At 35.7% G+C, this 13,198-nt stretch overlaps 1 protein-coding gene across 2 annotated transcripts in view; it reads right to left on the reverse strand.

Moving 5' to 3' along the window:
* Positions 1-13,198, reverse strand: part of CPED1 (cadherin like and PC-esterase domain containing 1) — a 149,844-nt gene that overhangs the window by 24,277 nt on the left and 112,369 nt on the right. For both annotated transcript variants that reach the window (XM_062583302.1, XM_062583293.1), the window contains one exon: positions 1,099-1,216. In XM_062583302.1, the coding sequence (XP_062439286.1) occupies positions 1,099-1,216 (118 nt within the window). The remainder of the gene's footprint in view (positions 1-1,098; positions 1,217-13,198) is intronic.

Raw genomic sequence — 13,198 nt, forward strand, 5'->3', positions numbered from 1 at the left:
TGGGCTTCTACTCAGTAGCTTTACGTCCTGGTTGAGGAGCAGGGACTGGGTTGTACTTCTTTGTGACTCATAAATTGCTGCATGATGAAAATATGTCATCAGGTACAATAGTGTCTCCTTTGTGTATTCCCTTCATTTAACACTGAATAATAATAACATATGCCCCTATATTTTATACAGAGTTTTGCATTCAGGCAGTTCACCCACATTTACTTTTTACTGAGTATTCCAAGAGTTTGTGCTAATTTATTGCTGTGAGAAGCTGTTCCTATCTGTGGTAAGATAAAAAATACATTTCTGTTACTAGACTATAGAGGAATATCAGTTTATTTTTCATTTGTCTAATAAAGGATGGAACAGCGTTAATTATTGTCTAAAACAGCAACAAATTAAGCCACGTGTAACACTGCATACCTGAGTAGTCATATGGATTATTCTTATTTGTTAAAGGAAATCTACATAAATTTGTATGCAGCTGTGATCTAAAGATTAGCATTTATCTATCATTCTATTTTAATCCGTGTTCTTACAAACCAAAGATAAACCTTGCTCATATTGGTTATTGTGTAATTATTATTTTAATGACAGTCTTTTCAACCACAATGTTTGATTTGCCCATCCTGGTATTTAAACTTCAAGGCATTGTTATATGTAAAATCACATATTTTACTGTTTGTTTGCTTAATTTGAAATTGTTAATTGTTTGTGAGTTTCATGCATAGAATAAGAAATACAAAAATACAAGTGGGTCAAAATGGTAAGTGTTTTCAAAAGCTGCTTTTAAGAAGATAATTCCTTTCCATTTATAATAGAATATAGTTTTCCTTCAAAATAGTTTTAGTGGAAATATTTCAATGCACTTTGAGGGCTACATGACAACATAAGCAGTGCTACATCATTGAATAAGAATTTGTTAAACTAAAAACTGTCACATTAATTAATCTGATTTAATAAATCTGTAACTGTTACAAGCAATTAGCTACATTTACTGTACATAGGTTAACACGTGCATTAAGCAGAGCAAAAAAATTTTTTGTAGTTTCATTTTGGTAAGATGCATGAATTAATGTTCACAAGGGGGAGAGATTATGTACAAACCTTCTATGTCTCCAGCTTCACAGGTCTTAAACACTGTCTGTGAAACTGCTGAGAGGTACTCAGGAGACAGAGGCTGCAAGCCACAGGACTCCTCTGGACGAATTCGAGAGCCACAGTCCTGAATTAAAACGAAATGAGTGAAAATGACAGCATTACACACATGCCTTTGAAATTCTCTTCAAGGACACTTAAAAGAGGAAAAAAGATAGTTAGGGTTGGTTCTGCTGTTTGTTTATCCTTTGCTCTTTGATATATTTTTAATAAGATTTTTAAAAATCCTTTTCCATTTAAACACATGGTGATTTGTAGTAAATTACCCAAATTCTCAGTAGAAGATATTACATTTACCAAAGATATAAGAAAGGCAAATATATATAATATTCATGTAATGTCATGTTGTATCTATTTATCGTGTAATCTTTTCTTATTTATCCATAGCAATTCTGTATCCATATCTAGAGCTATATGGAACACAGTTCTGTGAAGAAAAACGCCAAATTAGTTTCAGGAGACACAGGTACATAAAGAAAGAAACATTCAGAAAAAGAGAGAGAAAAAATAAAAAGGGAGATATATTTGAGCTAATTTCCTAAATTAGGAAAACTTAGTATGAAGGAAAGGATCAAATATAACTATAATCCTGTGACTAGGTCTTCACACATGATGTATTCCATAGTAAACATCAGATACTACCATCAGGGTAACATAAAATAATGGACATATCTATGCCAAACTATTCACTTTTTAATTAATTTTCATCATAGAAAAGGATTTGACTTTTTTTCATGTTCTAATTACAGAAGAGTCCATTAAGACCCACAATTAATATACAATTATTTTATCTATGGTTATGCTTGTGTTTCCCGTAATTGATCATTTCTGCTATATTTTAAAGATATTAGAAGAAATGTATAATGTAAAATGATTAATATGAGGTAACTAAAAATTGGCAGTAACAATCTAGTAAGCCAATCAATTTAAAATTAACTTTCTTAAGTTTTGCAAGTGAAAAGTGTTACTGGCACTTAGGAAACTTGAATATTATTCTGTTTGCAAGGCATTTTGAAGGTCAGATTCTGTGAGGTACCACCAGCTCCCAATAATTTCAAAGCAAACGTTCAGGTAATCAATGATTCCTGGCCATAATGAGACTTGTGGCTTCTTTCCTTTTAAATATCAGGTTGTATCATCATCTTTGTGCTTTACAGCTATAATGTTCAGTCATCCACTGACACAATATAAATTACATTATAGCATTTCTGACTTTGGGGAATTCTTTAGAAAACTTTAGACATCTACAACATATAAGGCTCAAAAAGCTGATTATCCTAGTTTCCTCTATAGTTTCTGCAGAGAAATAGGCATTCCTTGGACACATTTTTGATCTGTTTTAGATGTCTATTTTAGGATAAAATGAATCATATTCTGAAAGTGTCTTTCTCCATGAATTGTAGAAAGAGTCTAGAATGATATAGAGGTATATGTCTTCATTAGTTCAGACAAACCTCACCTCAAATCACTTTGTAAAAATCTTCTTCCATACACTATTGCCTGACCTGGTGCTAATGCTAGCTGTTACTTCAGAAGATAGGAGCTTAGTGGGGTTAGTGCTAAAGAACAACACTTAACATCTAAAATTTCATTTTTTTTTTACTCTCACTTCCATGTCAAGCTCATCATAACACCACAAAATTCAAAAACTATTAAAGGCACTTAAAAATAGCAAAGAAGATCATTTTATGACAAAGGATGAAAATCTAACTACGGTAAATATAATTTAATGCATTTGTATTTTTAAACACTGGATGAAAAAGTACAGATGTACTCCCTTATGCTTAAGATAAATATTAGTCATGGTCACTTTCAATAATTCAAAATTTGTTTTTTTTTTAATTTGCATATTTACTACTTTTAATTGCTTCCAAATAAACTATACAAATGGAAATACACTTTTAGAACTTTTTTTTTATTTCAAGAAAGAGTAATCTTGAAGCTGAAAAGAAGAATAAAATGTAATTTCTCCAAAAGAAAAATTAATTTAATTGATTTTATGATCACTTAAGCATGCTGATTGCTATTCAATTCTTTTTATTTTCTTAAATATATTAAATTAATTAGGCAACTGTAATGTAATATCATTCACCATTTCTAGGAAATTATGCTACAACCAGCATGCTATGCTTAAACTGGAACAACGAGCAAATAACAATTATTCGTTAATACTGCCAAGGTGAAATCTGACAGTTAATAGGATTTGTGCCGCTGATATAGGAAGAGATATAAATCCGTCCTGAAATTCAGTAAATACTGGTGTATCTTGATTTTGTAATTAGAAACGAAGATGACATAATTTTCTCATACTTAATCTGATCTCTAATCTCATTTAATTCCATGGGAAAAAATAAAAATAAAAAAAAGTCAAAAAATCCCATTGACTTCAAAGGATTTTGGTCATCTTTGTGCACAAAAATTCAGAGAAACGTCAGATATCTGTGGACATTTTTTTTGTGTGAATGTCCTATTCCTTGCTTCATGTTCCATAAGTAGAGAAAGCTGATATGACAAAATGAATGGCACAATTTCTTCTAGTGTCAAACTGTGATATTGTCTTGGAGCCTCTGGGTCTGGACACACTGTACAGCTATTTGACAGTATTACTTAAACTAACATTAACATCAGAAAGCTCCTACCTTGCAGTAAAACAATTTGCACAGGGCTTCACAAGAAAGCTCCAAATTCCTGAATAAGCTGCCATTGCTCTCAACAAAGTGTCATAAAATAACTTAACAGGGATTTTCTTGTTCATACCTCTGCACAGGGTATGTGTTTAAACAAACAAACAAAAAGTCTGTAATTCTGATTGCATTCCTTGGACAATATCATTAACAGCAGTTTTGCCTGGCTGGTTTATTACTAGTGACAACTGATTTGCAGTCTAAAACTATGCTACCAATTCCCACTGACTTACTGTATGTTTTCAAAGTATGAAGGCCATGAATCTCAAAGGATGCTACTTGTGTTTAACACATAATTGTCATCTAAAATTATAGGGTCATGAGAGATTTTGAATATCTGAATAAACCTTGTTTGTTTCATCTTTACTTTTGTAAGAGACCAATCTTTTATCATCATTGCTATATTTAATATAATGTACAAAATGAATCTGTGGCAGCCATAGATTAACTGCAGCTCCACTGCTGTAAAGTACCTTAAGGGCTTTACTAACCACTTGCAGATTTGCTAAGTTTTCTTCAGGTGCTGTAGTGACATGATATCCTTCTTGACTTGCCCAAAGATGAAACATCTTGTGATCTTAAGTATGTTTACAAATAATCACTCATAGCAAAGATGAGAGGCAGGCATGAAAACTTAAATGATAGTTCTTTGTCTGCGTCTGTTCTCCCTGTAAACCTTCATTTTTAGAAGATAAACATAAAAAGACTCTTGAAACGTCTGGACTAAAATCAAAAGAAAAATTCCTATGCATTATGTACTTCAGTGCACAGTTTGAAATGACTCTTTAAAAGCCTGTTTGTCATTTTACCAGTAAACTTTCTTTTATCTTTACAGAAGCTTTTTTGGACACTAGCAAATAAAATAGGAATAAAGCTTTCCTTGATAGCTTTCAGTCAGTATCAGTTGATACTTAGAGAGTGAACCTTTCTGGAGTCCACCTGCTGTGTGAAAAGAGAATTGTTCTGCTCAAAGCACACTATAATGTATTTGATTCTTCATAATGGGAATGAATTTTATCATTTATAAAGAGATCACACAGCTTTTTGAGCATGCTACTCTACAGCTTTCTCCAATTATTATTTTGGCGGTATCAATGCATGTTTTATTTCATTTGCTTACAGACTAGGTGTCTGATTTAATAAGAATTTTGTTTAACTCAGCTTTCAACAATCACTCAGTATCTCTGCTTAATTATAAATATACATACTTTCACTCAGATGTGCATGAACATAAAAAAAATTGAACACTCTTAAATTCTTATACCTGTGTATGCGTGTGTGTATGTATGTGTGTGTGAGAGAGAGTGACCGCGAGAAAGAGAGAGAGAGAGAGAAATCAAAGCATTATAAAGATGATCTATGGTCATGCAGTTAATACCATGGCATGAATATCATAGGTAAATACTATTGTAGTTGCAACTGTGTCTTAGATTTAAAGAACTATTTTCATTTCAGGCTTGGCTTAACTGTTACTGGATCTTTACTTGCTGTTGTACTTTTTTACCACCTTGGCCCTAATGAAAGAATGATTACTCTCAAATCATAGGAATTGCAGTAAGTTTCCTTCAAACTGGTGAGAATGGAAGAAGTCCACAATTTTCCTTGGAAAACTCATACCGAATAGGGACAAATTACCCTTCTGTACTCTTTTGAAGTGTCAGTTCTCCAGTAGAGTGGCAGTGAACCACATGAAGAAAATGAAGTTGCTTTTAACATCCACAGCTGTAAATTGCCATTTAAAATAGGAAAAAAGGATTTTCAGAACTTTTCTGAAATAATCCAACTCTGTCTCTGCTTTGAAAACTATTGTTTTCAGTGGAAGTAGACCTCTGTTAACAAACTGAATGCTTTTGAAACTCCCACCCAGGATGCCTGTAGCTAGGGCCTACACTCTGCTTTCTCAGTAAGAGTTCTTTTTGCATTTGTGTTAAAAATCCTAGTGCTCAGTGGGAATGGTAGGCTCAGTTCTTCAAAAAACAGATCACTATACTTAGGTACACGTCAGAGAATGCACCCAACACAAAACACTGAAAATAAATACATAATTAGCATATCAAAACTTTTAAACTAAGCAATAAAAAAACCATGACAAATCTCATAGGAATTCATTTTAGTTGTATATACTACCAACATGCAGAAAAAATCCTGCATGCTTTTAACATCCTAAACCCCAGCATGTCTGCGGACTAGAGGATGAGAAAACACATTCATTCTGTAGCTCCTCATACAGAGCTGAAGAGGCCTTTGCACCTGTCCTGCTCTGAGCCTGTGGTCCTTCAGCCAGTGTTGACCATCGGCTGACGGTTCACACAACCACTGGCCAACTCAAGAGCCAGTCCATTTCTCATGAGGCACCTCAGCCCCACCTCACTATACAACATTGCCGTGCCTGCTTTAGTTCATTTGACTCCATTTATATTTTAGACATAATAGAACAAAGCTTCATGTAAAATAACTAATTTTTGAGGCTTCCCTTTAAGTCTTTGTAGGCTCACGGACCATGCTTTATTTAATCTGGTTCGATTTAAACAGACCCTGGTATATCATGTAGTCCTCTCATCTTTCTTTTTAGTTATCTTTTTCTACTATTTTACACATAACCAAAACTTGATTAAAAATGATGCTATGGAAGGAATTTAAATAAAATTAATCAAAGAATGAGCTCATAAAATAGTGAAATAGTATCTTATTGCTAGGGAATAAATTGTGAACAGATGGATTAGTTCCACTCTATCAACTTTATTAATATGGCAGTAACAAATGAAGGAACAGTTGGCATATTGACTTCTATTCATCCGGCTCTCTCTGGCTGGCTGCATTATTCAGTAATAGATGAACCTCCACTGACTCAGAGGTTCAGGTTGGTTCAGATATACCCCAAATTAACTTGATTAAACTGAAACTCCTGGGTGTGCAAAACAGGCCTAGAAATTTCTGGCAAAGAGACGGGCAGTCTCTTGGGAAATTTCAGTTTACTGTTGCTTTTGGCTGGGAAACAGTGACTATTACTATTCATCAAGCACTGTCTAAGACATAGATGAAGACATTTCTTACATCAAAAGACACACAAATCCATTAAACAGAGAGTATAGGTTTAATGGGTTGAACTGATGGAGTACCATGCCCCAGGCTTGCAGCCATATTTTGAAGCAAAGAAACTGCAACCACTGTTTTGCAAGGAACCTAATGTGTTCCATCTGTAAAAATGGAACAACACTTCTCCAATGACCCCAAAGACACTGTTAGGAAAAACACATTAAAAGACTATGAGATGCTCAGTTCCACAGGGATCTGAGAGAAGCCATAAAAACACTTCAGAAACTCACAGAGCTGGAACATGCCATGCTCAGACGCAAGTAGAAGACTGGGAAGGATACGAAAAGCTGACATATTGGCCATATTGTCAAGGCATGGTGGAGACATTAGCGATATGGTCTGAAATGTGGACAAAGTGCAGCCATCAGTCTAAATTGCTTTCAAGCTGTTATTAGTGCTATTCATACTATTGTTATTTTGTCTCAATAGTACAACTATATTACATACTGTCAGGGTTTTCTTTCTCAGTCACAAACTTTTGTCTAGAAAACCTTTGGGAATAATGTCACTTGTGCAGCTCTCTGATCAGTGATGAAAAAATCTGCATTGGGTATTTGCCCAATGGTATCTTTAGTATCTGCTAAAGAGTTTTTGAAAATCCCACTAGGTGCCTATCTGCAAATGCAACTGTCTCAAAGCACTTACAGATTGTACAGACAAATACATTTGATCTTGACACTAGCGCAGATGAGAAGTGGCTTCCTCTGCACCGAGAATGCTAACCTCAGAGAAAGTTAAGAAAGCTACCTTATTTTGATGATTAAGCACTACTTATCAACAAAAAATATTGCAAGTTTCGTATCATTGTTTTAAGATCTTTCACATTATGTGTGGAGAATATAAAAGAGTTCTTTCAATCTATGAAGTGTTTTGATTCAATTCCATTCCATACTCTATCTTATACCGCATACTTGATGTCAGTTAGACTTCATATCTGCCTTCCTGCTCCCAGATAGTCAATTGTTCAAAACTCTACATCTGTGAATATCAGAACAAAAATATTAACATGAGAGTTAGCCTAGCATAACTCCTAATCCAGCAGAAATTTATAAATTATGCCTCTGAACAGTTCAGACATGCTGCAGAAGTAGTTGAAGTAAAACAGGTGAATTTGAAATCTATTTTTCTTACGAATAAAACATTTAAAACATAAGTTTTAGAATATATTTCAAACTGTACCTAAAAAAATTTTTCACCGTTTCATCATTTAAAGCTAAATTTTCATGTTTTTCAACTATGTTTTGATAGCAAGTATACTTTTCTAATGCAACTAGTGATATTTTTTCTAAGTAAAAACAGCCATGATTTCCAGCTTGTATGCTTTATAAACTAAAAAGACAAAGTAAAAGGAATGAGAAGAATTTAATGTTCCTTCCTCCCCTCAAATGAAGATAACACAGGAACAAGTAACAGTAGATAAAGAAAGGCATTTTGCTATTTTAGGGTTTGGTGGATTTTTATTCAAAGTGAGACAGTAAAATTGACCAAGAGATTTTTCAGAGCTGCATCAATTTTGGATTCCCACTGAGTCCTTCTCAATCCCCTCTAGTACTTTTAGTTCCCCTTCCATTTCTGAAAATTGAGACTATCTTGAAAATACCATGCACTTTGACAGTGCAAGAAGTATCTCATGTGATAGGAAAAATGCTTATCAGGTAAAGACTCAGTCAAGTGAGCTATGGTTAAAGGTGCTTTTCACAGCAATGAAGGTTTTTAGATTTGAACTCAGTGTTTCAGAATGCACCATATCAAAAGTGCTTCCTTCTCACTTCTATCCCCAAATCCTAAGGACCTTTCAAGAGCTTAACTTCAGTTATGGCTTGGGGCACATTGTGAATAAAAGACCAGGCTCCATCCTAGAATGATGACCCAGAAGTTAATATTCCAAGCAGAGAATTTAGGATATTTGGGGCCAATTCACAACTCTGGCTCTTATTTTATGAATAACTAAGGCTGATGACTTGGAGCTCCCTCCAATAGTACCCACACCTAAAATCTATCTTCTCAAAACCCTTGCTCAGTTGCCAACAATCTCCTGAGTCCTTAAGTTTCTTCCACTGGGCATGGGCAAAACTGCCCACATCCCAACAGAGCTATGATACTCAGTCCTTTAGCCCTAACAGAATTCAGATACTCCTTTGTGCACTGTGCTTCATCTGCTGATAGGCATTCTTAGGACATGCCACCTGATACGTGCTTTGCATAAAGCATTAAGTGGTGTTTCCTTCCTTAACACCGTAATAGGTAGAACAGTCCTCTGTGATTTAGGAGACAGAGTTTAAAGTTCTTCTTTTACTTGGTTTGCAGCAGAGATTTCAATTCAAGCTCCCCATGTCAATCTGAGTATTTCTCCTTCTCCCAGCCCTCTGGAGGGAAACATTTGGGTTTGCTTTGTACATATAATTAAACACTGGCTTGTAAAGAACCTTGAACCTACTCCATCCACAGGCTAGGTGTGTCTTAAGAATGCAGAGTGAAACTGGATGAAGGGAGCACAACCAAGCTCTGTGTTAATTGTTATGTGAGAAAGGACAGATTGAAGTAGGTACTCAACTCCCTGAGAGAGTACACAGCAATTCAAAGTGCAGGAAAGACTCTCATATACCCCAAGATTGGACGTGGAACTCCCAGAGAAGGGTACACTTAAGATACATTCCTTTCCATATCATTTTCTGCTGGGCAATACATCTGGCTCCTCAGTTACTGTGCTGGCTCTTGTAGATCTTATTTTTACAAGCTTAACTCTTCTATTTCAAATAAAAGAAAGGGTTGTACCCAGATACATCTGGTTTTTCCAGTTGTATCAATTGTTCTAGTAAAAGATATTAAATCTTTCCCTGCAAGCTCTACCTCACCAACACTTCCCATGCAATGCAAAGTAACCTAGTTACACTGCTTGGACATTAGGTATTTCATTAGGTCTTGGGATACTTAAATCTCACTCTCTAATACTGTTTTTTCAGCAAAATATCCATAAGTAGAAAGCTGGGGACTGCCTAACAGAATATATAAGAATTGAATTCTGCCAGTTCAGTTCAGTGGAGTACTTAGTTTCTTTCTCTTCTGCTCATGTTTTTTAAAAAATGTGGAACTTGTCTTTGAGATTTACTTCCTCAGGCTTAAGTTAGTTGAAATTGGCCCAGTGGGTTGAAAAGGCATTAGTGAGGGATTGATGGACTGGCAGAATGATTTCAAGAGCTTTGTTATTGGACAAAAACAAAAACAAAGCAATTTTCAGAAATATTCATAAAAAGCCAAAGATATTTATTACTTTATTTATAAGTTGACAGCAGGGTGGATTAACAATTGCTAGTGTTTAAGGATTTAGTGTATACATTGTTTTACACCGAAATCATACTGAGTTTTGGAATAATTATCAGAGCCATGAATGGTATGGAGAACACTGAGGAAGCCTCTAATACAGGTTCAAGAGCACCAAGGAAAAGAGTTTTGAAACTGTTTTCCCAGACAATGCCAAAAACCCAATTAGTTCCTGCCTTTCCTGTAAAGACTGAGTCTACACATGTGTTGAGGGCTCATTCCAATGGAAAGTACACTTATGTCTCGTAGGCAACAGGAGGCATTTCCGTTTGTTTACTTACAGCCTGCACTGATGCACATGTTTAAACAGATCCTGCACATGACTGACTCAGTACAATCATGCACTTTGATGTTGGCTGTCTTTACTGCTATTGCACAGAATATATAGGTCCAGCTCCTGAGAGTAGCTATGTTGAAACCCAAGTCATTCAGGCCAATTCTCAAGAGCAGAATACCCTCCTCTTTGAAAAGTAATACCCCTGATGAGAAGACCTATGGTTGCTGTCCAGTCAGAGTGACACACACTCAGACTCTCATCTGTGTGGGATTGGGTTGCCTGCTCAATACACACTGCACTGGAAATATCAATCAGATATAGGTGACCAGAAGTACTGTGCAGTGAGGCCTGACCTGGGCCTGAAGCTGTTTTGTGAAAGATTCTGGTGGCTGCTTCTTCTCACCTGCATGGTGCCAAAGAAAAAAAGGACATTTGCAACAGATGTGCACTGGTAGCAATACCCCTGTTCTGGGGCAAGGATGATCCCCAACACCTTACACTTTCCCAGCAGCTCACTGGGAGGTAGATCATAGTGGCTAACAATCCCAGAAGCAGCAGCATGACAGTTCCATCCATATCTGACTCCATTTTTAAAGTGGCTTTTGATAAGACTGGACACTGAAAGAAGGGATGCTATCTCCCAGGATGTCTGCAACAGTTGGAAATATGTGCCAAGCCTCTGGCTTGGAACTTCTGAACCAGTCCTTGATGCAGCAAGGGATATCCCAGGTTTTCCACAGTGTTTCCCCTAATCCACACTGTAGAATGACTCTATAGGAAAGTTAATACATCCTATAAGCATCTCTTTAGCAGATAACATGTCAGACCACATATTAGCAAGAAGGTTATTAATAGTTATCTACACCATATTGTTGTGTTACGGGAGTTATAGGTTGGACCTAGCATTACTTTGCTTAGAAACCGTCCATCTCTGAGGCTTTCCTGACCTTCAGATCCTTCTCTTACTAAGAAACCAGGCTGTTTGTTTCAGTGAGTCTAGACATGCCCAAAGACCTTAGCAGGATATACTTTTAGAAAGAGAGCATTTACATGAATTATCCTAATTGTGGCAAGTAAATATTTTACTGAAAAATCTATTATTGATGCATAGTTTAGAAACCTGTTTCATACAGAAAGAAACGTGAAGGCTAAAACCAGAAATGACTAAATTACACTAGATGAAGTCTCTGTGCAAAAAAGACAGAATACATGAATAGCATGTGCTCCAATAGGATAAGAAATCTCCATTCTACACAATCCATAACTCAAATTTAAGTTGTTTATATTCAGGAAGAACTGTATGAGCCTACAGTATCAGAGAAGAGAAGAGTGAGACTTTCACTCTGTGTGTGTGAAAGAAAGGAAGAGAATACGAAGTTTTAAGAAGTGATTATTTCTTTCTTCCCATTCAGTTAAAAGGTTCAGTAAAAATACTAAGTTCAGTATTGTTCAGCAAACAATACTGAAAAATTAGGAAATGAGGAAATCTGAGAGTCAACATCATCCAAGATTAAAATCCCCTAGGGAATGTGTACACTAAAGTCTGTAACAAAACAGAAAAGATAAATGCATTTAGAGACAGTATCTGGTTATTATTTATACTTCCCTTTTACCACATTGTGGCTTACCATGAAAAGAATGAATTAATGGAAGACTGATTTGCCTTTGAAAATCAATACATATTTCATCCAATAAACATTTGAGTTCAAATATTTTCCTTGCTGTCTAATAACTTTGTCCAGTACTAAATTTTACATATCCCTAGACACTCATTTAATATACACAGTTGGGAAACAGGAGTAAGACAGACAAATCTGTTTTCCTAGAACACCTACAAATCTGACCATGTAATGTCAGATTATGTCTGACATATGTCAAACTATATGGGGTAAAAATCAACTCTGATGAATTTGCAGCACACTTACTGCCATAATCACAGAAATGAATTTCATGCATTTTTATTAATCATGATCTCTTTCAAAAGATGCTGATTAAAGGTTTACCTTCTGGTGCATAGCAGACTGAAAATATGGTCTCCTTAGAGCTTGATGGCTTACTGAACAGCAGACTGTATGCAGGTAGCTTTCACACATGGACAGAAACAGATTGCATGCAGTCAGTGCCAAATGAGCAGATTGAAGACAGAATTCACCCCCGCTCCTGCAACAGCCTGCTCACAGCAATTTACTTCTTCATATCTTTTTAATTCACTCAAAGTAATCAAGCAGCCACCAGTGGAACACAGTTCCACTTACAAAAAAACAACTAATTACTTTTGAAAACTGAATAATGTGCTTAGTGACAATGTTTATTCTACTTCACAGGGCATGATGAGTGATGCAGAGCTGAAGTTTTACTTTGCTCAATACTGATATTACATTGATACAGAGAGAGAGCACAGTGGAAAGAGAAAATATATTAAAAAATCCAAATTTAAGGCTCTTTCGTAAGTGATATTTTAAAGCACTTACTTCAGTTTATTAATCATCTGACTTCCCCGACCTACACTGGCAGTTTTTTGTAGTAATTTGCTCTCCTAAATAGAGAGAAATCCAGAAGATTTCTTGTGATTCACTTAAGGTCTGGGGAACAGTGGGTAGGCAGATAGCTAGTGAAGTGACTGCAGCACTACAAACATAACTGAATCAATGTGACTGAGGTTGTTCCCTCC

The sequence above is a fragment of the Rhea pennata genome, chromosome 1 (genome assembly GCF_028389875.1).
Source record: "Rhea pennata isolate bPtePen1 chromosome 1, bPtePen1.pri, whole genome shotgun sequence".
Lineage (NCBI taxonomy): Eukaryota > Metazoa > Chordata > Aves > Rheiformes > Rheidae > Rhea > Rhea pennata.